The 26,712-nt window shown below is 44.3% G+C and overlaps 1 protein-coding gene across 2 annotated transcripts; it reads right to left on the bottom strand.

Annotated features, from left to right (window-relative positions):
- Positions 1-26,712, bottom strand: GABRP (gamma-aminobutyric acid type A receptor pi subunit). Of its 2 annotated transcripts, XR_003507203.1 has the most exons (11): positions 26,542-26,712; positions 21,131-21,227; positions 20,342-20,460; positions 15,916-15,983; positions 14,961-15,178; positions 13,234-13,316; positions 9,988-10,125; positions 9,375-9,527; positions 8,744-8,931; positions 1,560-1,915; positions 1-243 (listed from the first exon to the last, which is right to left on the bottom strand). XR_003507203.1 is itself a non-coding variant. In XM_027520373.1 (10 exons), exons 2-10 carry the CDS (start codon positions 21,181-21,183, stop codon positions 1,613-1,615), a joined length of 1,323 nt encoding a protein of 440 aa, XP_027376174.1. In that variant the 5' UTR covers positions 21,184-21,227; positions 26,542-26,712; the 3' UTR covers positions 1-1,612. The 2 variants fall into 2 exon arrangements, 1 of the variants encoding a protein (XP_027376174.1); XM_027520373.1 differs by having other exon boundaries at positions 1-1,915.

Here is a 26,712-nt window from a genome sequence, read left to right as displayed (position 1 = left end):
TGGAGTTTCAAAACAGATATTTCCTTTCAATCTTTATTAAAAAGAATCACAAATATTATTGAACCATACAGTTGCATCCACCTCTTTAATTCTTCCATTCCCATCAGAAACATTTTGCTTAAAAACCTCAGTTGATCAAACCCACAGAAACTGAATTGTTAGCAGTATCATAAAGGGGGAAAGAATGAGAGCCTGTGGTACAGGGATAGGAGAGAGATGATCTTCCAAAGCCATAGTTTATTTCTGAAAGGAAAAGTAAAAGGATACATTCATTAGCAAAGGAAGCTAAAGAATTAAAGATGGCAAGATTTTTTTAAAAGATTGGGCCTTTATCATGGCACACCCACAAATTACCATTTATGGTACCCTCGGCTGAGCGAGGCCAGGAGGCAGGGATGCACATAAGGTGTTTCTTTTGTTAGGGTGAGAGTGGCTGGGCTTGGAATAGATAGCTCACCTGCAGCACCTTGTTCTGTAACAAGCTACTGACTCAGAAAGCTCTGGACCCAGGATCAAAATTCTCCTACTGAGGCAGGATAAGCCACTCAAAGTAGTCCAGCTAGAAAGATCAGGTGCCACTTGTGATAAGCCACTTGTTTCTGGGTGATGCAGCTCATTATCTATTATAATAAGCATCCTTCCTTGTCATTAGAGCATAGGGATAAAAGCTCCTCATGGAAGGATGCAGGGGATCTGCTGCTGGCAAACTGTTGCTCAGTGTTGAAGCAGCAGATAGAATTGGACTTGATTCTGCAAGGCTTCATGACAATAGTCTGTATAAAGACTCTTAGAATAAGTTTTTTAAAAGTTCCTCCATTTTTCCCATGATGTGGGGAAACGGCTTCAGTATTGTTTAGGATAGGCTTGCATATAATAGTAAAATGATAAGACATGTCAAATGGGGGAATGAAGCCCCAGAGCTCTCCCAGTTTGGGGAATCCATTATATCTTATAAAAGAGAGATTTATGTTTGAGATTATTGGTCCACTAAATTTTTCTTCATTTATATTTGATTTTCAATGGTAGGACTTATTGGAATATGTGGACAGTTCTGCTGTGGCAATAGACACTATATTAAAAACTCATCTTGGTATTTACTGCACTGACTTTCAGTTAATTTACTTAAGCCCACATTTCATTTTAATCAAAACCAAAAACTAGAAACTGTTACTCCCCAACTAAGCAACAATGTATTTTTTAAGCACTGTAGAGATTTAGTAAATAGCATGTGTGATTAATTTAGAAACAACCTCTGCCACTTGACTCAATACACATAATAGTTTCCCTTTTCCTCTTTTGTATGAGTTAAATGAAGACCAGGGAGCCACTGAGAAGCCAGTCCTGGTAGGCTTGTAATCTTGGGCTCCATAGGGATGTCTTTCATAAAAATAAAAAATAAATGGGTAGATATTTCTGTTAAAAGACATGGTGCTGGGACTTGTACACAGCTTAAATAATGGTTGGGTGAGCCATTCTTTGAGGGGAAACGCTCAAATGTTATTTTAGTCACTCGCGGCACCATTAGTTGGGGTGCACACTTGGCTTAGAATATCATTTACCTTATTACGTTGCTTATTGATGATCTTTGGCTTGCAAACAGTTCAACATCTTCTCAGAAATACATATAGTATGCCCAGTAAAATACATTGGCTAGCATAAAAATCAAAGGAAATAGTAGTTTGGAATATCGATCAACATTACTCGGGTTTTGAATTGTGAAATAATCAACAATCCTGCCCAACTTATCTCGGAAGACAAACTTGACCTTGTCACTGGTTTTCATTGTCAGATCGCTGTAGTCAACGTTATCTCCGGAAATTTCAATGCTGGCAAAACTGATCTTCCGTTTAAAGCTGGAGATGGAGCTGTTGATGATGTTAGTAATGTTGACTTCTTCCACTTCCTTTGCTTTCCCCTAGTTCATAAACACGGTGGTTAGTGTGACAGATGACTTAGCAAATATATACGTGGGGCTTCCCTGGTGGCTTAACGGTAAAGAATACACCTGCCAATGCAGGAGAGGTGGGTTCGATCCCTGGGTCAGGAAGATCTCCTAGAGATGGAAATGGCAACCCATTCCAGTATTCTTACCTGGGAAATCCCATGCACAGAGTAACCTGGAGGGCTATAGTTCATGTGGTTGCAAAGAATCAGACATGACTGAGTGACTAAGCAACATCAATTCACATACTTAAAGGTCTTAATATTGAATAATTAGGTTTAAGAGAGAGCAGTACTGAGTGCCTTGCTTCCATACAAATCAAAGGAAATAGTAGTTTGGAATATCGATCAACATTACTAGGGTTTTGAATTGTGAAATAATCAACAATCCTGCCCAACTTATCTCAGAAGACAAACTTGAACTTGTCACCGGTTTTCATTGTCTGGTAAGCAAGACGTGGCAGTCCTGATATCCTGCTTACAGGCACCTGTCTTTAAGCCATCAACTTGTATAATGGGGAGAATAACCATTGCCCATTCTAGATGTGCAGAGCCGAGTGTGTGTGTGTGTATGTGTGTGCTCAGTTGTGTCCAACTCTTTGTGACCCCAAGGACTGTAGCCCATCAGCCTCCTTTGTCCACAGAATTTCCCAGTCAAGAATACTGGAGTGGGTTGCCATTTCTTTCTCTAGGGTGCTAAATGTTAATTGCTCAGGTTTTGAAGATACTGACCTGGGTTCAGATCCCATTCTGTCTTTCACTATTGTGACATTTTAGTCACCCCAATTCCTTTAGAACTCAATTTCCTTGCCTGCAAAATGTTGATGACATTAATACCTACCTCTTGAGAGTGATGGGAAGATTAAATGGTGTAAATTACATAAAGCATTTAGTAGATATTTGACGATTTCATTTTATTCCAGGGAGAAGGGAATAACTGATTATGGAAGTTAGTAGAAATCAGCAGTGTCTTAAGGTTTTTGCCACACAAACAGAAATAATGATGGTTCCTGCAATCCCATGGAGTTGCCATTCTCCACCATAGCTGGAACAATATATAGCACGTGGACTGGAAAGAAAGCTCAGCTGTGGAACGCAGAGGCAGCCTGATCCCAGGGCAGAGCCTGGGTGGGGTGGTGGCAGCCGTTGTTGACTCTTACTCCAGCAGCACATCAGAAGCAGCCCAGGCCTCTGACAATGGCTGATACACAGTAGCTCACTGCCCCCAGTCCACACAGAGAGTCTACATGGGTCTTGCTTGCCCTGCGGTGCGACTTCACAGCAGGGCTGGGGTGGCAGAGGCCGGAGGAGTGATCAGCTACGAACGAAAAGAGGACCTGGACCTGAGGTTGCACCCGAGCAGAGCAAGGGCAACAGTTGCTGGTACCTGCCCAGATAGTACATCAGAGAGAACGTGGACCTCTCTCTGCAGCCTACCCAGCCTGTAGGCCTCCCTTCCTTCAGCACCTCCCTGGGGCTGGGAGAGGGAAAAGCATACATTTAAAAGGGATAGAGCCAGCATGAGCTCAATCCTCAGGGCTTCTGCTCCAGCAACTTGGGATCAGATCCCACCCTAACAGGGTGAGGAGGGTCACCGGGCAGAAAGGAAGTCACACCACACACCAGGCTCTAGCTCTAGCCCCTCCATCTGCAGTCCCACCTTCCACCAAGGTGACAGCTGCCAGCACATGCTGAGGAAAGACATGACTAGCTTCCACACCAAGTTCAGCTTTCCCAGCAAAAGCACTCTGTGTAGGGACATACCCACATAAGGCCTATGCAAGACCGCAATAGGCAGCTGCTTCACCTAAACTCGTAGAGGCAGAGAAATTTAAGCAAAATGAAAAGTCAAAGAAACTGATCTCAGTTGAAAGAGCAAAAGAAATCCCCTGAAAAAATAATGAAACAGAAATAAACAATATCTGATAAAGAATTCAAAACATTATTATTAATAATGTTAACTGAATTAGGGAAAAGAATAGATGAACATGGTGAGAATTTTAACAAGGAACTAAAAAATATTTTTAAAAAGACCCAATCTTAGGGATTCCCTGATATCCATGGTTAGGACTCCACACTTTCACTGTCGAAAGCCTGAGTTCAACCCCTGGTCAGGGAATAAGATCCCACAAACCGCACAGTGTGGCCAAAAGAAAAGAAGTGAAGAATTTAATACTGAAGTAAAACTCACTAGAAGGAATGAAGCAGACTAAATGATACAGAAGAACACATAAATGATCTGGAAGATAGAATAATAGAAACCACCTGATTAGAACAGCAAAAAGAAAAACAAGTAAAAAAAAATGAGAACAACTCTGAGATAATATCAAGTGTATCAGTGTTCACATTATAGGGGTCCCAGAAAGAGAAGGGGATAGAAAATGTATTTGATGAAATTATGACTAAAAACTTCCCAAACCCAAACAAGGACCAAATATCTAGGTACAGGAAACACAGAGGGTCCCAAGCAAGATGAACTCAAACACATTCATACTAAGACATAACTAAAATGCCAAGCGTTAACGATAAAGAGAGAATTCTAAAGGCAACAAGAGAAAAATACAGAATCATATACAAGGGATCCCACATAAATCTGTCAGCTGATTTTTCTGCAGAAACTTTGCAGGCCAGAAGAGTGTGACATTCAATGCTCTAAAGGGTAAAACCTGCAACCCAGGTTATTCTAGAGTATCATCTAGAATTGAAGAAGAGATAAAGAACTTCTCAGACAAGGAAAAACTAAGACAATTCATCAATAGTAAACTTACCCTAGAAGAAATGTTAAAGGATTTTCTCTAAGTGGAAAAGAAGAAAGAATCTATAGGAAAGGGATAATCCTAATCCCTTTACTAGGAAAGGCAAACGTACAGTAAGAACTGAGGCTCAACCACTTAATTAAGCCAGTGTGAAGATTAAAAGACAAAAAAATTGTGAAAACAACTATAACTGCAAAAAACAGTTGAAGGATACATGAGATGTAAACTATGACATCAAAAACGCAAAGTGTAGAAGGGAGTAAAAAATGCAGCTCCTTCACAATGCATTTGAGCTTAAATTACTACCAGTCCAGGTTCAATGCACAATGCTGGATGCTTGGGACTGGTGCACTGGGACGACCCAGAGGGATGGTATGGGGAGGGAGGAGGGAGGAGGGTTCAGGATGGATTTTCTTTTAAAAATAAATAAAAAAAGAAAAAAAATAAAATAAAATAAAATAAGTAGACACCACAAGTCAAAAACCTACAACAGATACACAAAAACGAAAAAGAAAGGAATGTAAGAATGTTATTAAACAAAATCTTCAACCATAAGAAAAGAAACAAAAAAGGAAATGAACTGAGAAGAACCAAAAAAAAAAAAACTAGAAAATGAGTAATAACACGGCAGTAGGTACATGACTGTCGGTAGTTATTTTATTTTTTATTAAACTTTTTATTTGGTATTGGAGTATAGCCGATTAACAATGTTGTGATAGTTTTGGGTACAGCAAAGGGACTCAGCCATACATATACATGTATCCATTCTTCCCAATTCATTGAGCTCCCTCCTAGATACACTGCTATATTTCAAATGGATAACCGCCAAAAGTCTACTGTAGAGCACAGGGAACACTGCTCAATGTTATGTGGAAGCCTGGATGGAAGGGAATAATTACTTTAAATGTCAATAGACTAAATGCTTCAAACAAAAGACAGGGTGAGTGATAGAATTAAAAAACAAGACCCACCTATATGCTGCCTACAAAAAAGTTTAATGCATGCAAAGACTGCAAGTGAGGGGATGGAAGAAGATATTTCATGCAGACAGAAATGATAAAAAAGCCAGGGTAGCAATACTCATATCAAACAAAACAGACATCAAACAAAATCTGTAACACAAAACAAAGATGGAAACATACAGTAATCAAAACAGCATGGTACTGGCACAAAACAGACATACAGCTCAGCACAACAGAGTAGAGAGCCCAAGAATAAATCCACTTCATAGTCAGTTAATCTATGACAAAGGAGATGAGAACATATAATGGAGAAAAGAGTTACCTCAATAAGTAGTGCTGGGAAGACTGGACAGCTACGTTTACAAGAATCAAATTAGAAAAATTTTAATTAATTTAAAATTTAAAATTAAATTAATTAAAATTTAAAATTAAATTAAATTTTAAATTTTGTATAAAATTTAATTTTATACAAAAATGAACTCAAAATGGATTAAAGATCTAAATGTAAGAGCTGAAACCCTAAGACTCCTAGAAGAGAATATAGGGAGAATACTCTGACATAAATCATAGCAATATTTTTTTGGATCAGTCTCACAAGACAAAAGAAACAAAAGCAAAAATTAAACAAATGGGGCCTAATTAAACTTAAAAGTTTTGCACAGCTAAGGAAACCATTAATAAAATGAAGCGACAACTTACTGAATGGGACATAATATTTGCAAATGACATGAACAGCAAGAGGTTAATATCCAAAATATATAAACAGGTCATACAGCTGAATATCAAAAAAACAACACTATCAAAAATATGGCCAGGGGACCCGAAGAGACATTTTTCCAAAGAAGACATACAGAATGACTAACAGGCAAGTGATACTTGACATATCTAATTATTAGAAAAATGAAGATCAAAACAATAAGACATCACCTTACATCTGTCAGAATGGCTACCATCGAAGAGTCTACAAATGAATATTGGTTAGGACATGGAGAAAAGGGGATCCTTGTACACCGTTGGGAATGTAAGTTGGTGCAGTCACTATGGAAAACAATAAGGAGGTTCATCAAGACACTGAAAATAGAATTACCATAAGATCTAGCAGTTGCACTCCTGGGTATATATCCAGATAAAAATGAAAGTACTAATTCAAAAAGATACATGCACTCCACTGTTCAGAGATGCACCGTTTACAATAGCCAAGATATGGAAGCAATCCAAGTGTAGCTCAACTGACCAACGGATAAAGAATATGTGAGATACACATATATATAATGAAATATTAGCCAACCATAAATATGAATGAAATTTTGTCATTTGCAGTAATGTGGATGGCTCTAGAGAGCATTATGCTCAGTGAGATAAGTCAGAGGGACAAAGGCTCTGTGATATCACTTATACGTGAAAAAAAATAAATGAATACAACTAGCAAAAGAGAAACAGACTCACAGATAGAGAAAACAAGCTAGTGATTATGGGAGGGAAAGAGAAAAGAGAAGGGGCAAGACAGGGGTATGGGATTGCATGATTTCAACTACTATGTATAAAATATATAAGCAGCAAGGGTAAATTGTATAGAACAGGCAATAGCAGCCATTGTTTTGTCATAACTTTAATGGAGTAGTATATATAAAAATAATCATTATGCTGTACACCTGAAACTCATATAACATTGTAAATCAACTCTATTTCAATTTAAAAAATAAATTTAATTAAAAAAATAATTTTTTAAAAAAGAAAGCCTACAGGGAGTAAAATAAATGAATATTCTTTGGCTGGCACATATGATCATTTGCCTTTAGTACTTGAGTACTATGACTGTGTGAAACATTGTTTACGACAGTCAAGCACAAGAGAAAAGTCAACTGGATCTCTGGGCTATTCTGAGTCCTCCTTTTCTCCCCATTAAACCTTGTACATCCTGGCCCTTTGCTGAAGGTGGGCAGCTCTTCTGCATTGGATCCCTATTTTTTTTTTTTTTTTTTTTGCCTGTTAGCAGGAGCTTTAGTATGGCCATGTCTATCAAACTGGGCTTCCAAAAAATTCCAGGGTTCCATGAGGCTGCAGAGAATAATAGTTAAGGGCATGGTCCATTGCCCACTGCAAGTGGGAATAACAGATGTGTCAGACTTTGGAGCCAAGCAGATTTAGGTTCAAATCTCAGCTCTGCCTTTTCCTGTCTTTGTCCTCTTGAATAAATTACTTATCTTCCCATACTCAGAACTCTCAACTGTAAAAATAGGGATAGCCTTACTGAGTTGTTATGAGCACTTTTAACAGGTGTCTACAAGATGGTAAAGAATCCGCCTGCCAATGCAGGAGATGTGGGCTCGACCCCTGGGTTGGGAAGATCCCCTGGAGTGGAAAATGGCACCCCACTTCAATGTCCTTGTCTAGAGAATCCCACGGGCAGAGGAGCCTGGTGGGCTACAGTCCATGGGGCCACAAAGGCTCGAACATGACTGCGCACATGACCATGACATGATGACCATGAGCATTTTAAATGACATAATATTTGCAAAGAGCTTGTGACTATGTCTGGCACATACACGCTCAGTTGATAATAATCATTATTATTATTCTGAGAGATGAACCATGGTGTTTCACTGCTAAGCCAGATAATGAGTCTCTCCCTGTTAGCAGAAAAATACGCTAATCATGAAGTTTGCCACAGTTTAATTTTTCCATACATTTTTCTGTAAACCATTGCTTGTATAATTTAAGAAAACAAGAAGGCAACAAAAGAATAAATAGTAAATACATATTAATCTGGAATTTATAAGCAGCTGATCATGTTTGATTTGATCCTAGGTTTTTCATGGATGCTTGTTCTCATGGTTGTGATTTTATGTTGCATACAGATAACAGTTATTTTCTGTGAGAAAATTGAGCATATTAATATCTCATTGGCAAAAAGAGTAGTCTTGTTAAAAAGGTGTCATGACTGTCAGATTCCCACAATTGAACAAGATGAGAATCACTGGTGCAAAGTGAATCCCTGGGGGTCAGGAACCAGGTCCTGGTTTTCTCGACAGACCAGTATATGGCACAGGTGATGAATTATACACAGAGTCCTCAAATTCTTACCCGATCTTTGGCTGCCATCTGCTGTAAGGAGCTGTAGTGGGCAACTGCATATTCCAGGAGGGCCCCAAACACGAAGCTAAAGCATATTCCCAGGTACACATCGATGGCCTTTATGAAGCAGTTGGTGTTCGGGAGAGAAGTACGGGACCCAATCATCAGTGTGGTCATTGACAATACGGTGGTCACTCCTGGGGAAAAAGTGAGCAATGTACCCACGACAGTGGTCAGTGCACCTGCCTTCTCCACCTGGCAAACTGTCTCCACTCAAGAGCTGGCAGCGTGGGGACAGGACTCAGAAATGGGGCAGAGCTCATTCTGAAAAGGCTGTGGGCTTCTGGAAAAGAGTTGATTTGCCCATCTTGTACAGGTGTGAGTGATACGACTTTCTAAATATTTCCGTCTTCTCACTGGAGGGAGGTGTTCAGTAAACAAAATAACCATTCTTCCTTATCTGTCACTGTAAAACAAAGTTTAAAAATACACTATTCCTAATGTGGTCTCTCTTTATCTCTCTCAAGAAATCAGCTCCTAGAACTGTCCTGTGAATATCAAATAAAAGAATGGCAGAAAGTTAAAAAAAAATAAGACCTAATAAGCCAGTTCTTAGAAATCTCCCATTGGGACTACTTACCAATGCAGGTTCTTGCAGGAACTGAATCAAGGGAGATCCAAAACGAGACCCAGGATAACACCACCAGGAAAGTGGAAGGAACATAGGTTTCCAAAATGAAATACAGGACGTTCCTCTGAAGCTCAAATTGCAAGACCAGTCGTGTGTAATTTCCTGATAGGGTGGACAAGGGATAAGAGATCAACCCTACTCACCTGGCATTCCCTGTGGGATGTTTAACTTCGCTGTATTTGCCTCAAACCATCCGTTGTTCACCAAAACATAGTTAACAATGAACTGTCATTATAGTTTCAATGAAAGAAATTGTGGTTGTATAGTATGGCGTTTACGGGGGTGCTGATGCCCCCACCCGCGAGCCTCTCGTGCCTCACTCTGTCACAGTGTTCCTGCAGCATCACTGCTGGTTTCCAGGACACCTGCTTCACTAGACTGTGAGCCCCTGGGACCACCTCAGTAGTGGGTGTGAAGCAGGTAGAAGTGCCAAGCCCAAACGCTTGGCACATCACAGAGGGGTTCTTGGGCCCAGAAGGGGCCAAGTGAAAAAGACGTGATATTTCTGACTCAGAATACAACTAGGCTACATTGCCCTTGTGCAGATTGTCCTATGAGTTACCTGTTTCCTGCTGTGATCTGGTAACTGAGGTGAAATATTGTTGTATGGTGTACTGAGCAAGCCGCAGGTTCTCCAGTCCCCGCACAGAGTCGTTCCCTCTCAGCCAGCTGAACTCTACGTCATTCCCATCGTAGCCCCCTGCCGAGTGAAAGAGTGCCCTGATCAGTGCAAGAAGGTGGCAGATTGGACTGGTCTGGAAAACGCTGTGAGGCAGAGACAACAGAAGCTCTGTCTTGATGGTGTAAGTCCAGGGACGATCCCACGCAAAGCCCGGCGTGATTTCTCAAGCGTAGTTACAGTGTGTGCCCAGAATGAGACGACCTGCTGGGGCCTTTCACCGTCAGTGAGAACCAGTCCTGCGCTAAGCATTGTATACACCTAGTAGATGATGAGTAACTAGAAACGGCCTCTATCACTATTTAAATGATATTTTTGAACACATATCTGTGAACTCACAAAGATCTATAGTAGCTATTGCCTTTCAGGACAGTCTAATTTGGAGGGGGTTCTCAGGGACATTTGGCCTGTTCATATTTTCATATTGGCATAATACAACAAAAAAAGAACCCCAAAAAACTTTCAGCCATCCACTTTGTTGATGTCTGCAAACATAAGTATTTGATAAACCTCAAAGCAGTTTTACTAATATAGTTGGTGATAGTAATAATAGGTACCTTTTATTAAACATTTACATTAAGTCCTTTACATATTATGTCTCTAAGATTCTCACAAGCTTGCAAAGTAGAGCTATATACTTCTTCATTATTTAAAACATTTTTTTTTTACATTTTATGAAATTGAAATGGATCTCACAGTTGTTGTATGTTAAGTGGAGCTTAGAGCCTACATTTTTTCTGCAGTGTTCCTATTCGATACATGCTGTGCCTTAGAATTGAGGAACTGTAATGCTTTGTCCCTTTTATACATGAGAATGATCAGATTCAGAGAGACTGCATAACTTTCTCAGGACAGCAAAGCAAATGAGAAACAAACCTGTACTGGACCTCAAGAAAGTTTAATACCAAAGCCCATGGATGATGATGATAATATCTATCGCTTAGTAAGCAATTACCTTTCTAAGTGCTTTACAACATTATCATCTCATTTAATCCTCAGATGATACCTTTGAGAAGACAGATGAGTTGTTAATAAGCACATAAAAAGATTCTCAAAATCATTAGTCTTAAGGGAAACACAAATCAAGACCACAGTAAGATACCACTTCACATCCACCAGAATGGCTGTAATGAAAAAGACAGACAGTGATAGATGGTGAGAGTGTTGCTGGTGGAAATGTAAAATGGTGCAACCACTTTGGAAAACGATTTGACAGTTTCTTGAAAAATTAAACATAAATTTGACCCGGCGTTTTACTCCTAAGTATCCATCCAAGAGAAATCAAATCATGTCCATAAAAGGACTTGTACAGAAATGTTCACAGCACTGTCGTTCATAACAGCTGAAAGGTGGAAACAAGTCAGAGCAACTTGTACTGCTTGTATCATTTTGTCTGGAATCCCAAAGGGAAAAAGTATCTAAAAAAGTAAGTTATACAAGCTTCTACTTAGATACTTTGCTTTCATAACTGATGGTGGGGTTGTTGTCCAGTCACTAAGTTGTGTTCTACTCTTTGTGACCCCATGGACTGCAGCACGCCAGGCTTCCCTGCCCACCATCTCCTGGAGTTTGCTCAAACTCATGTTCATTGAGTTGGTGATGCCATCCAACCATCTCATCCTCTGTCGCCCCCTTCTCCTCCTGCCCTCACCCAGCATCAGAGTCTTTTCCAGTGAGTTGGCTCGTCGCATCAGGTGGCCAAAATATTGAAGCTTCAGCTTCAGCATTAGTCCTTCTGATGAATATTCAGGGCTGATTTCCTTTAGGATTGACTGGTTTGATCTCCTTGATGTCCAAGCGACTCTCAAGAGTCTTCTCCAGCACCACAATTTGAAAGCATCAGTTTTTCAGCACTCAGCATTTTTATAGTCCAACTCTCATCTGTACATGACTACTGGAAAAACCATAGCTGTGACTATATGGACCTTTGTGGGCAAAGTGACTGGTAAATGCTCACAGTCATTACCTTCTCATTGCTCTTTCCCTGAGTGGATATGGGCAATTGTGGCATGGTATCAATTCTTTTCTAGGGATAGCATTCAGGAAAAAGCCCTTGGTGAGGTTGCTGAACCCAGAGTCAGGGAAAGCTTCCTCTGCTCACTGGGGACAATATTTGTGCAAGCAGAGTGCTGGAGTTTCCAGGAGAATCTCACTCCTGAGATTTGAGATGAGCACAGCCACCCATGGAGGGCAATTGCTCTCTGTACATGGGGCTGAAAATGAGCTCTCTTTTTGTTAACCTCAAGTTTTAGTCTGCCCCCAAACAGCTGCATTGCTTCAAGAAGGTTTTTCATGCATTTAATCAATAAGGTAATTAATCTGCCTGCCCGAGTCTTTAATTAAATGTCTACCTCTGAAAAATGACCGCTGTCTCATAATGGTTCTGTTTCTCAGATGTTGGCCACTAGTGTCCTCATGTAAGAAGCACCCAGGGGTTTCCAGAGCTTGACTACAGTTTTTCCTCCTTGTGCAAGCCATGCCTTGACGCCTTAATAATCATTGTCTGTGGCATTTTTTCCCTAGGACTTGTATCACAGGTGCCACCTCCCCATGGTAGGCATTTTGGAGTGGTTTACAAAGGAACCACAAGATCACTCAGACGGCCAGGAATTCATCTGACACCCATCAAGTTAGAGTAAATCCTCATTCTTCATCATAAGCAAATCCCCAGGATGCAGTTTGGATGTCCACTTACTGGCACTATGCTATTAAGCTTTATGTGTATCAAATAATTTATTTTAGAAGTTTAAAGCAGTCTTGCAATAAAGGTCGATGATTGTTTTGTATATCTGCCAGTTCTTCTGCTGTGCTCTTCCTGGCTTCCATGACTTAGTAGTTTCTGAGACTCCTTCCTAGTCCTATTGACTCCTGTTTGCTTTGCTGTCCTGTCTAGTTGTAGGTGGAAATACTTGGTGCCAATGCACAGGGGTCCTCTCCCAAAGACATAATGTTGAAAGGTTTATTTTTTAAAGTCTCTAAATCTCTCTGGACATACACCCAGAAGGGATGAACCCATTGTCATCAACATCAAGGAGAGAAAGTCTACTATGAATAGGACACTCCTCACACATACACAGATCTAAGTCACCCCAGAAACTCATCTAAGGGGCCCACATGACATATACTCACAGCTCTCTAGTTGCAACTTGCATGTCTGTGTGTCCATGGGGTATTTAGACAGGTCCATGTTACATGCAACAGTTGTTGTGATTCTAAGAAAGGAAAAATGGGTTCGTAGAGAGTGTTATAAGGATGCTATAAAAATATACCCTCCCTCTTAAGGGCCACTCCAAGAGAACTTTCACCTTGACTCTTAGAGTGAATGTGTGACTTGGTGCCCACATTCACAGCGGTCCTGAGTTTTTCTGCACTAAGCAATACTTGAGAGACTTGGTTAAAGCCAGAGTCCAGAGTGCAGAAAGTTAGAATGTTGGCAATTCAGAGACAAACTTGCAACAATATCACAAAACAGAATCATTCATTGGCTTTTTTGAGATCCTTCTGCATCCAGTTTATTCTGGGCTCTGAGAGTCAAAAACTTGCCTAAGGTCAGAGAGCAGGGACTTGCCCTAAATCTGTCTGACTCTGGAGCCAGGCTATTAACCATCGTCCATTATTTGTTATCCTTGTACTTGCACTGTTATGTGCAATAATACAGAGAGACAAACACACACACGCACATGCACACTCACACATGCTGTGGGAACGCAAGGAAGGGGCACCTTAGTATTAATTGGAGTTAGGGTCAAGGGAGAGGTCTACTGGACTTCTCAAAAAAGGTGTTGAGGTTTGGGCTGACCTCTGTGGCTCAGCTGGTAAAGAATCCGCCTGCAACGTGGGAGATCTGAGTTTGATCCCTGGGTTGGGAAGATCCCCTCGAGAAGGGAAAAGCTACACACTCCAGTATTCTGGCCTGGAGAATTCCATAGACTGTATAGACCATGGGGTTGAACACAACTGAGCGACTTTCACTTTCACTCTCATGAATATTTGGTCCCTGTGTGTGCATGTCTGAAGTCGCTCAGTCGTGTCCGACTCTGCGACCCCGTGGACTGTAGCCCCCCAGGCTCCTCTGTCCATGGTCCCTAGCCTTCTACTGAAGGCCTCTAGCAGCGTTTGGCTTGCAGTCATTGTCTAACCCTGGCAGAGGCAGTGGTGAGTCCTCTGCCTGTAGGCTGCCCCAGGGAGCACCTTAGGGGCATCCTTCCTGTTGCCGCCAAACACCAACTTGATGAAGTTGTGAAGGGTGGAAGGAAGTTTTGGCCTCAGGGATTTGAAGAAGGGGCAAAGCAGAACCCATGACTACAGGTCGTGAGGCTTTGGAGGACTGTACTTTGATTTTCTATCTGTACGAGAACAGTTCACCTAAGTAGAGATGTATTCTGTGGCCACCAACTGCCCTGCTGTGCCCAGGAAAAGGAAGTTCTTTGTATCACCTCTCTGTCTGTGCTTCCTGTTCCCCTTCCCTCTTCCTAGTTAACTTCCTTTTACTCTTTAAGACTCAGCTTAGAGTCCTGCGAAAACCTCCTCTAACATCACCCCAAACCACTGTCCCACTCCCGCCTCAGGCCCCCAGTGCCCTGACTTCCTTTGCTTATGTGTCTGTGTCAGGACAACATTTGATTCAGCCCCATGGCCTCAGCATCCAGCACAGGGCTGGCACGGAGCACACATTCTCAGTAGAGACTTGTTGAGCCAAACTGGACTGAGAAAGGGCCCTTCTGCTCTGGGGACAAGGACCTAAGAAGGCAGGCCCATGAGAAGGGGAGGTGGTTACTGAAGACTGGTCAGAACATCCTTTGCCTTTCCTCCCCGCTCTTTCCCCTCCAACCCTGAGGTCACAGGTGCCCAGTTACCTGAGGGCATACAGGACTGTGCCATTGGAGAAGAGGCGGATAAGTCTGTTCCCCACAGTGACTTCATGGAGGAAGGACTTCTTGGACTCCACGATGTAGGTGTCTGGCACCCAGAGGAATTCCACTAGGCGTGCATCCAGAGTGAAGCTCTTGTTGCCTTCGAACACCAGCCGCTGGTCCGTCCAGCGCTGTCTGAGGTATATGGTGGCTGTGTAGTCCTGAGGGGCATCCGGGGAGAGGAAGTGGACGGAAGGAGAAAGCTCAGAAAGTGCAAGGAAAAGGGTCCCATCTTACTTCCCTCCCCACCGCCACTGAGATCAAGAGCACATGCCACAGTAGACAGGGGTGAATGAAGCTTGCCTCGAGGTGGTGGCCTGCAGCTATATGAGGACAAAGCACCATATTTATTCCAGATAACAACACCCACTGCCCAAAGGGAGCCGCATAGGAGTATGTTCAGGGCCTTAACTTACTATCCCTTGATCACAAAGGCCACAGTAAGTTTTTCAAGGTTGCCCAGTTTACCTGGGGTCTACAGCGGACTCTCATGGCAAACTGCCTGTAGTGTCACCTTGCCTAAAATGTGTTCTCTTAAGTGAGAAGATGGTTGGAAGAAGTTACGTGATTATTGGTTTTCATCAGCTTGTCTCCTGCTCTGTGAGGAACCATGTGATATTTAGGCTTCCTCCCTGCATTTTATTTTTCCCCATTCTTATCCCTCACCCAGCACACCCACTCCCTCATCCTCCCCCCTCCTAGCCTTTGAATCCACTTTTCCTCTGATACTCAGAAGATTTGTTTTACAAGCATCTTCCACTGTCTTGAGTTTCAGGATAGGTCTCCAGTTCCTGCCATTCCAATAAGTCTCTGTTCTGTTTTGCATAGCTAGAATGGGCTTCCTCATAAAACACAGGGAAGGGGCTCAATGGGTGGAAGGCAAGGGAAGCACACTTACCATATTACTCTCTGAAATACTGGAAATACTTGCAATGTCCAGAGTCAGTGCTATCTGAACAGGTTCTCCTAAGAATGGAGAAAAAACAGAAAGCCTTAATAGAAATATAAACAGATTCGGTAACATTAGCACAGTTAAGAAATATAGTTATATACATTAATAATTAATAAAAAATATATATAAGAAATATATGGGCTTCCCAGGTGGTGCTAGTGGTAACGAATCTGCAACGCAGGAGATGCAAGAGATGCAGGTTTGATACCTGGCTCAGGAAGATCCCCTGGAGAGGGGAAAGGCAACCCATTCCAGTATTCTTGTCTGGAAAATCCCATCGACAGAGAAGCCTGGTGGGCTACAGTCCAAGGGGTTGCAAAGAATCAGATAAGGTCTCAAAGCGTCAGACACAATTGAAGCAACTTGGCAAATATGCACATAAGAAATACATATATCTTGGAAAATTTCAAAAGTAACAGTGATCTATTGCAAAATTTTAAACACTTTAGAAGCTTATAAATAAAAGATTAATTTCTATCCTCCCCCTCGCAGGAGAAATGTCCATACAGGGTGTGTCTCTCTTTTGTATGAAAAAGCAACGCACATGTATACACTTGGCTAAACACGCGGAAGCGAGACCACATTAGAGTCATTAGTGTTTATTGAAGGAATGGAATGGTATCTGCTACTTCTTACTTGGAGGACTTTTTCCTATGGTGCTTGTGAGGGACTCATTTATTTCAAAATGTAATAGAGATTTGGGAACTTGTACACAAATATATCTCCCTCCCTCAACCAAGTAAATTTACCACCAGATGGCATTCAAGACTGCTCATGGTTGAGCTTCCACTCACCTCGTGACATCTTTCTCCTCTTCCTGTGCTCTCCAGGCACCTTAAACTATTTACAATTGCAGAACCATCCCCATTTGGTCTGGTGTACAGATGCTGGGCCTCAATCCTGGAGTCTGGGCGGATGGGCCTGACTTCTGAGGGTGCCTGTCTTACCTCTCAAGTGAAGTAAGAAGAAGTGAAGAAGAATGGGAGCCACCATTCTCAGTGGCCAGGCCAGGAATGTTTACTCTCCCTGAGACTAGAGATGTGGAACAAAAGTCCAGGAGTCAGGAAGATGTGAGTTTTGATCTGGGAAGTTAGCAGACCTTTCAGAACTGCAGCTTTCTCACCCGCAGGTTTGAATAATGCTAATGACATCAGAGGGTCATGGAAAAGGTTAAATGAGAGAAGGTGTGTGGTAGCTTCTTTGCAGGTGACGAGCCAGAATATGCATGAATGGTTGCCTAGCTAGACATACAGAAGGTGCTCAGAAATAATTATGTGTACAGAGCCCCCAGCATGGTTTCTATCATGTCATACCATGCACTTGGTAAACATCATTTCCCTTCCCTAACCCCTCTCTTCCATGATGTTAGCTAATTCTGGAAAAGAAACAACCTTCCTCATCAGGTTAATAGGTGGAAAGCATTTACTTGGGATAATAACTGGGGGTACCTCAGGGAACTGTGACAACACATTAACTAGGAGAAGGAGAGGTGGAATTCAAAATGCTTCACCACATCAAACTGGGAGAAATCAGAGAGCAGCCTAATTATTAATTGAAGGAAATCAAGCTGCAGGGTATAGGTAAGAACTTGGAATTGGAGTTTTAAAGCCAGTGCAATTAAAAATAATTAACTGAATACTTGGTAGGAAAGGGGTAGATCTTTCAGGGCAGACCCTGGAAGGTGCTGAAGGAGTTAAGGTGCTAAGTGGCTCTCTGACCCTCATGGCAGCAAGGTGTTGCATCAAGAAGAGAAGCTTAGGGTCAGAGTGGCCACATCCCAGCAGTGTGACCTTGAACAAACTGCTAAACCTCTCTGTTTTACAGTTTCTCATCTTTAAAATAGAGCTACTAATGTCGGTCATCAGGGTGGGGTTGGGAAGGTCATGGGATCGATTGTAAGAGCTCGGCACACGGCAGGCGTGGGTCAGCGCTGGTTGCCACCCCGAGGAACATGGAGAACCGAAGATGTACAAGCGCCTCAGGCTCACTGTGGGCTTGTACGTTTAGTTTGTTTCTAGGTAGTCTAGTCCCGGCTTTCCCTCAGTTGGCTGCTTTATGGACCAGAGTTTGTTCTTTCTTCCCTGTGAGTTAGAAAAGTGAGCAGTACCACCAGAGGGCAGCTTTCTCCTAGGAAACAGGTCAAGGCCAGGTCCTGGGCAGAGGCTTGCAGACCCGTGCTGCCAAGCTCAGTCCCTGAAAAGCCCTATGGAGGTCTGGTCACTCAGGGACCTCAGGGTCCTAGACCAGCGTGGACAGACGTTACTCCAGAGAACTACAGCCCTTCCGTGGGCCTGGAGACTGCCTCATACATGTAGGTTCTGTTAGGAGGCAGAGTGCCAAAGGCTCATGACAAGGGGTGGGGGGTGTGCCTTCCCCTCTTTTTGACTGAGGACCCCTTGCCCCATCCCACCCCAGGGGGGTGTGCGTCTCATGTCCCTGAGGGCCACCTCAGGCTCAGAATGGTATGTTACCCAGGGACTCTGCACCCTGTTGGTCCACGAGCCAGCAACAAGAAGGGCAGTGTTCTGGCCCAGTTGTTTGGCATTTGGGAGGCAGAGAAGTTGTTCAGCAAATCTAACTAGATGTGCACACTCCCAGGCTTATCATTAGCATTCAGTTGGTCCTGGGAAAACTAGGGGAGGTGGAAGCCCCCCAAGGTCCCTTAACTTAAGGACTTCAAATCCAAATAAGCAGCTGGGTCTCTCAGATCTCCACCTGAAGGGGTATGGGTGGCCCCAGCTGCTGTGCTCTGAAACCTTTCACCACACTTGTTCAGAGGCCACACTTCCCATGGGCTGCATCCCACTGGGGCCTGAACGTGTTAGGAATACTAAGGCAGGCCTGCTCCTGGGAGGCACAGAGATGGGAGACTCCTGTGATGGGAACTTCTGCTCAAGGACTCCGTGGTGGACTTTCTGAACACGCTTAGAACTGCACTGTGGTCTAAGGCACCTCCACTAGCCTTTCTTCCCTCCCTCCCTTTTCCCCTTCAACTTTCCAGCTTCCTCCTTTTCCTGCCCTATATTTTGTCATAGATATGGCCCCAATAAATATCTTGCAAGGATAATCCCCTCTCATTGTCTGCTCCTCAGAGGACCTGGACTAACCCACTAATCCTAGATCTGACCTGAGAATTTTATTAATATCAACTGAAGGGAGGAGCAGGAAGGCAAAGGGATTAAAATAGATGGCATCCTGATGATATATTTAAACACTTCATTCACTCTTCCTTGTGAGGTAGATGATATGCCCCCTAGTTACAGAAAGCTAAGATGCTTGCCCAGCAGTTGAGCCAGGAGCCAAACTCAGGTTTATTCAACTCCAAGGCTCTTTCTACTACTCAAGGTAACAAGACATTAGTAACCACCTTGTTCAGTCTTGCATTTTACAAACAGAGAGGCTGAGACCCTGTGAGAAGGAGGTAGGTGGTGGCCTCATTCTTTCCATCCTTGCCTCATTTTTCAAGATATATTAATTGACAACTTGCTACCTGCTGAGCACTGAGATACCACTGGGGCTAGTGAAATAAATAAAGCAGGATTTCTGCAAGGGATTTCAGCCTAGAGCCGAGACAGACATAAAGCCAGTGACAGTAGCACCCGGTGACAGCTATGATCTACAAGTATGTTCAAAATAGAGTGTGAAGAAAGGGCATGAGGCCTGGAGGAATCTGTGTGGGCTGCTCAGAAGAGGAAGCCTTTGATCTGAGACATGAAGGAAAACTGGCATTTTACCAGGAGTCAAATTGGAACAACCTCTTCTTGGCAGATAAACAGTCTGAGCAAAAACCATGGAGACCAGAGAGGCCAAGGAGGTCTGGGGGCACATTTGTATAAGGGCATAGCGGGGAGAAGCTGGGGAGATGAGGTTGACAGACAGATAGAGGTGGGGCTGGGAAGTGCCGAGTGTGCCACGCAAAGGGCTCTGGACTCTAGGCTGGAGATACTGGGGAGCAGGAAGTATTCTGAGCAGCAAAGGGCCCAGGTGGGTCATCCGAATGGCAGAGTAGAGGGTTAGTCTTGAGGTGGCAGGCTGAGGCATGAAGAACAGGTGGAACAGTCCTGGTGAGACATAGTGGGTTTCTCGAGTAATGATACCAGAAGTGCAGGTAGAAGGCAGAGAGCAGGTATGGGGTAGTGAGGAAGCTCTAGTCCTCCCTGGGGAGAAGGATTTCTGTATCCTGCAGGTGGAGAGACCAGAGAAACTGCTTTCTCCCAAGCAGCATGAAAAATAACTGGCAGCTGTTTGTATCACTGCCAATCTGTTAGATCAGAAAAAGCAGTCAACTACAGTCTCCCAAAACCCTTATCTGCATATTATCTCTGGTCCTGTTCCTTTCAAATTGATGTCCTGGGCAAAAAGAATGACCTACCGCCAAAATTGGGCCTGAGAAACTTGTTATATCCTGCTGTGAGATTCTCAAAGCCAGGCAGGGACAGCTTGTTGCTTCTGCTGACCTCGATGTTAAACTGATTCCCCTGGACGCACATCCTGCAGAAGAAAACAGGTGTCAGTGTACATGTGTGCTGATGTGCGGGTCAACATGCACACACACAAACTTGAAACTTGAGCTTGTGTTTGCATGTATGTGTGTGGTTATATAGGCTTCCAAGTGGCTCAGTGGTAAAGAATCTGTTTGCCAATGCAAAAGACGCAGGAGACACAGGTTTGATCCCTGGGTCAGGACTCTGGAGTAGGAAAAGGCAACCCACTCCAGTATTCTTGCCTGGAAAATTCATGGGTTGCAAAGAGTCAGACACAACTGAGCACACAAGCACGCACATACGTGTGCATGTGCTCATGTACCAGCAGTGACTCTTCCAAAGAGAACCCTCCAATTTTCAGCTGCTGAATTAAACATATCTCTATCTCACCCCACTTTATTATGCATTTGCCATGTATCATAATGTCGTGGTAATTTGGAAACACTCAAAACCTTCAACCCAAAACAAAAGGGATTTATCCATCTCTGACCATTTTGGAAGCTTGACTTCTCCAGACGGAAAAACATGGCATGACACTGTACGTCCTGGTGCGTCAGCGGGGTGAAGGCACTAGGATCTGTCTTGTCGTCGGTAAGTAGAAAGGACTGCCACCCCTCCCACCGAGTGCAAAACACAGAGCAGTTCAGACCAAGGCCACTGTGGGTGGCAGAGCTCACCGTGCAGAGAAGAGACTCAGACACACGAAAGTCAGGTGGAGACTGCGCTTCATGCTGGGGAGCGGCACGTGTAGCGTGAGGCCGAAGAAGAAACCACCTGGGGAAGCAGATGGGGCAGGTGGGAGGCAGCCGACCCCCAGAGCGCACCTCCACCCAGCCCAGCTTTTCCCTCCTGGAGGGTCAGGTACAGCATTTTCTCCACCTCTGTTGGGGGCAGGCAGCCTCTTCCCACACCCACATGCAGCTCCTCCCTGCATGTCATCCAGGAATGCCTTCATTTTGGAAGATCACATTTTTTTTCCACTTTTTAAAACTGGAATATAATTCCTTCACGGTGTGGTGTCAGTTTCTGCTGTACAACATCATGAATCAGCCACATGTATTCATATATCCCCTCCTTCCTGAGTCTCCCTGCCACCACACCCCCACCCCACCCCTTGAGGTCATCACAGAGCGCCACACTGAGCCCCCTGCGCTACCCAGCAGCTTCCCATCAGCTATCTGTTTTACACACGATAGTGAATATACGTCAGTGCCACTCTCTCAGCTCATGCCCTCTCCTCCTCCCCGACCACCGTGTCAACAAGTCTGTTCTCTACATCTGTGCATCTATTCCCTCCCTGCAAATAGCTTCATCGGTACCATTCCTCTAGATTCCATATATATGCATTAATATATGATATTTGTTTTTCTCTGACTTACTTCACTCTGTATGACAGGCTCTAGATTCAGCCATATTGCTTCAACTCACTCAATTTCGTTGGAGAATCACATTTCAAATAAAGGCTGAGGACTTGTTTAGCGAGCAGTTCTCCGGAGCAGAAATGTAGCTGGTGCGTCCTGAGGTGCATGTGTGGAGAGCCCAGGACAGTGCTCACCCTGTCCTTGTCCTGATTTTCCAGGAAGGACATCCCAACCACATACTCCCCTCCGACCATGCTGTATATCGGAGGGTCTAGGCCTGTTAAGCAGGAAATGAGAACTCCCTGAGGACCTCCATGGGCCAAGGAACATGTTAGGTATTTTCCCATAGATTCTCCTCATCTGTGCTCACAATGGCCTTGTGAGATGGGCAGGTTTATCCCTGTATTGCAATGAGAATACAGCACTCCCAGAAATGTCTCTGTGCTGGTGAATGTCAGAGGCTTCACAGACAGGGCTGGCAGCCTCAAGACCCAGTCACGGACTGCTCTCCACCCCCGGACCTGCTCCCTGGTGCTTTGAAGCTGCTTAGCCGGTGCGGGTGAGCATCATGTGCGTGCAGACTGTCAGGGGAGGCACGGCCTAGGGGCTGGCCTCCTCGGTTTGGGGACTGCTGTCAGATGTCTCTGGGAGAGGCAGGTACCCAGGCAGGCGAGCCTGCGAACTGTCACTCTGGGGACAGCAGCAGAGGTCCTCAGGGCGGGGGCGGGGCTCAGGTCCCAAATTTGACCTCTTTGGTAGTCTCTGTGAACAAGGTCACTTTCTAGAGTCTTGCCATTCTGGGGCTCAGGGTGCAAATCAGCCATTAATTAACATTACTTACAAAACAAACACATGTTTATTCTAGGAATGGAAATGAACTAGAGATGTATACAGTCAAACGTGAAAATTTCAGTGATGTATTGAAGTAGGTGTATCAATTTGACACACGTACCACTAGGGTGGGAGATGTTGATGGTGGAGGAGGCTGTGTATGTGTATGGAGCTCAGTTTTGCTGTGAACTTAAAAGTTCTGAAAAAATTAACTCTTAAAAAAATAGTGTAAATCCCTCCCTCACTTCTCTAGTCTCATACATCCGAGATAACAATTGTTAACGGTTGCTTTACGCACACATCCACTATATTTTTATGTACACATATATCTTTGCATGAAGAAAAAGATTTAAAAGCAAAACTGGAATGATGGCATACAGTTTTTGCTACATACATTTTCACTTAATAATAAAAGCAAATCTTTATTAAATATTGAATGCATGCTTTTACTATGCCAAGAACCTCTTCAATCCTCACAACAACTTTTTGAGGTAGTTACTACCATTGTCATTTTACAGATGAAGAAACGGAGGCTTAGAGATGATAAGAAAATACCAAGGTTATATAGCACGTGAAGAACAGAACTGAATCCAGGCAAGCTGAGCCAAGCACTATTTTTTTTTAGCATTTTATGTTTTTTTTTTTAATGGTTATTTCACTTTCATATTTCTTTAAAAAGTTGAAGTATATTTGACCTACAAGTACTTTTAACCACTGTACCATGACACATACTCTTTCCCAATGTCAGTGGGAACTTTCCATGTCATTCCTATAGATCTGCCTCATTGTTTGTGATGGCAACAAGATATTTCATAAGATTCCATCCGTGGCTCCTCCCATGGATGGAGGAGCCTGGTAGGCTGCAGTCCATGGAGTCGCTAAGAGTCGGATACGACTGAGCGACTTCACTTTCACTTTTCACTTTCATGCATTGGAGAAGGACATGGCAATCCACTCCAGTGTTCTTGCCTGGAGAATCCCAGGGACGGGGAGCCTGATGGGCTGCCGTCTATGGGATCGCACAGAGTCAGACACGACTGAAGCGACTTAGCAGCAGCTGCAGCAGCAGCAGTGTACTAACATTTATATAACACATGTCCTATATGGTTACTAAGTTATTTCTGAATCTTTTACTGTTACAAAGCCAATAATGAACATCTCTGCACATGTGTAAACTCCTATAAATCTGCACTCTGTCGTATTTCCCTGCCTCAGTCTTTTCCTGCTTGTGCGCCAACAATACCAGCCATAAAATCACCATTATCGATCTACCAATGTTCGTAATCACACTTTCTCCCTTTAGTGCATCTCCCCGACGCTTGTCCTTCCTCTTAATCCCAGAGTCATGTTTAAGAAGGTCCAGGGAGCACTCCCATGCCTTCTATCCCTTCATTCAACTTTCCAAAGGCTTAGCGGATCCTCCTATGAATCAGACTCATGTGAGGCCCCCAAAGAGCTGCGGTCTGCTGGGGACAGAGGAGCGTGAGCAGTGAAGGAGACCTGAGTTCCCGGTGACTGTCCTGTGACGGGGGCCAAGGCAAAGGGATTCAAGCAGGGAACACAAAGGAAGCGCGAGGCCAGCTCCATGGGGGACGGTGCCACAGTGCTAGGATGGAAGCCATAGAGAGGGTCACGGGTTCCTGAAGGATGTGTGTGCATTTGCCAGGTGAATGAAGGAGGCCAGGGGCCCTCCAGATGGTGGGGACAGATGTGGAGTCTCGTCTACGGACACCCTGCTACTTACTGCACTTAGTCTCTCCCTATAACCCATGACCACTGACAACTTCTTTCTAGTCTGGCCTGAATTAGCTGCATTCTCATCTGGGATATGTCTCAACTCTTTCTTCTCTCATAAGGTACCACCCTCAGTCAAGTAAGTTGGAAACACCCAGTCTTCAGCTCCAAGACTCCAGCTGAATCATGTGTTTCCTGTGGTCAACCCTAAGTTAGGAAGACAGAATGTCTGGGCCCTGAGCCTTTGAATCTGCTCCAAAGAGTTCATACTCTGAGAAGCTTTACCCAGGCTAGACGTGGATGGGTGATCCCATCTCAACCTGCTTGCTCTGGTTACAGTGCTGAGAATGTCTCATTTTATAAGGGAAGAAAGGAGAAAAGGAGAAAGCCCTCTAAATGCCTGCTAGGTGCCACTCTTGGTGATTAATCTCATTTAATTCTCACCAACTGACCCAGTAGGTGTTAATTTCGAGAGTTGACTCTCAGATCAGTGAAAGGTTTTGACTGAGGTCACATGGCCATAAAGTGCCTGTGATTTGAACCCAGGTCTTCCAAGCCCCTCTTTTATGTGCTATATCTGGGAAGAGAGGCCTCAGGTCCTGGAGCTAAACTGGGTTCCACAAAACCCATCTCTGGGATGGAGTTCTGTATTCACAGCATGGCCTAAGTGGCAAGTGCAGCTGGTGCCCTCGTCCCACGTGGCAGAGGCACCAACCCTTAGGTGGCAGTTTGCGTACCTGACTGCCTGAATGGAGGTTTGGGCCACCAGCTGTGATACAGACTCGGGGAATGGCGTTTGGCAGAGCTGTGCACTGAGCCACCAGGGGGCAGTGCCCAGAGGGTTGTCTTGCAGCCACAGATTCTGGCTGGAACCACCAGCCTCCTGCGTCTGTAGGGAACATGGTACTCAGGCACTCAGATCCACTCCTGAGTAGGGGCAGCCTATGCACTCTTACCCTCCTCTGAGGGGATCTCTGCCAAGATCCAACTTCCACTGGTAGAACTTGAACTTTGGATTCAGGCATCCCTGAGTTGTTTAACCTCTCAGAGCATTGGTTTTCTCATCTAACAAAAGGGAATAGAAAGCACTCAACAAACACCTGCTTTCTTTCTCCTCTACCTTCTCCATCTTCCAGGGGACTTTGGCGACTCCACCATGACTACAGGAATCCAAAGCTCAAGCTCTTTCTAACATACCCAGGCTGTGAGCTGACTGTAGTGTCGCTCCGAGGGGACTCAGGTTGGCATCACCTCAGGGAGGACAGTGTCAGACACAGGACCTCAGGGTCACCTAGGCGACTGAGGCCACCTTTTTCTAGATGGGCTCTGAGAAGCAGTTGTTGTTTGATTGCTAAGCCATGTCTGACTCTTTGCGACCCCATGAAGCAGAAGTAATTCCAGTATGTGCTGGTCTCCACTCCCATTCCCAGAATCGCCATCACACAAATACTGAGAACTGAAATTTGTCATGCGAAGAGTTGACTCATTGGAAAAGACTCTGATGCTGGGAGGGATTGGGGGCAGGAGGAGAAGGGGACGACAGAGGATGAGATGGCTGGATGGCATCACTGACTCGATGGACGTGAGTCTGGGTGAACTCCGGGAGTTGGTGATGGACAGGGAGGCCTGGCGTGCTGCGATTCATGGGGTCGCAAAGAGTCGGACACGACTGAGCGACTGAACTGAACTGAGCTGAAATTTGCCATGTTAGCCTCCTCCCTCCATGGGCACTGTGCCCCTGTCATCGGTCACTTCTGCATAGACAGAACCATTTGTTGGAAAGCAGGTGTGGCACCTGAGTTAGGCTGAGATGAGGAGAGACATCATCACCACAGGCCCACCTTGAGAACTCACAGAAGCTGGACTTGCCCAGTGTGTGTCCTGGGTGGTGACACAGAGAGGAAGACCTGCGGATCGGACCAAAGGTGTTCTGATCTTGCTTCTGTGCTTTCTCTGAGATTGCTTAACTTCTCTCTGAAGTTGAGTTCCCTCCACTGTATTAATAAAAGGAAAAGTTCTTAAGACAACGGTGAGGCCTCGTACAAAGGAGGTGCTCCGCAAATTCCGGCCCCAGCCCCCTTCCCCGGGTCCCTGCCGGGCTTAGACTTGGCTCGCCTGCCCTTTTCTCGCTCCAAGCAAAGAGGGGCCAGCAGCTTCCTTACCGGTTCCCTTACTCCGTTAGGACCGGGCCTTCAGGTCTTCAGGCTGGGCTTTCAAGTAGGGCATAGTCTTCCAGGTCCCTGAGATTCTTCCCATCGTCAGCCCTGACCCCCGGGATGCAGACACACAACCACTCTCTGATGGAGTGGCTCTCTCTGTGGGAAAGAGGAAGC

The sequence above is a fragment of the Bos indicus x Bos taurus genome, chromosome 20 (assembly GCF_003369695.1).
Source record: "Bos indicus x Bos taurus breed Angus x Brahman F1 hybrid chromosome 20, Bos_hybrid_MaternalHap_v2.0, whole genome shotgun sequence".
NCBI lineage: Eukaryota > Metazoa > Chordata > Mammalia > Artiodactyla > Bovidae > Bos > Bos indicus x Bos taurus.
This window is presented reverse-complemented; position numbering and strand designations above follow the sequence as displayed.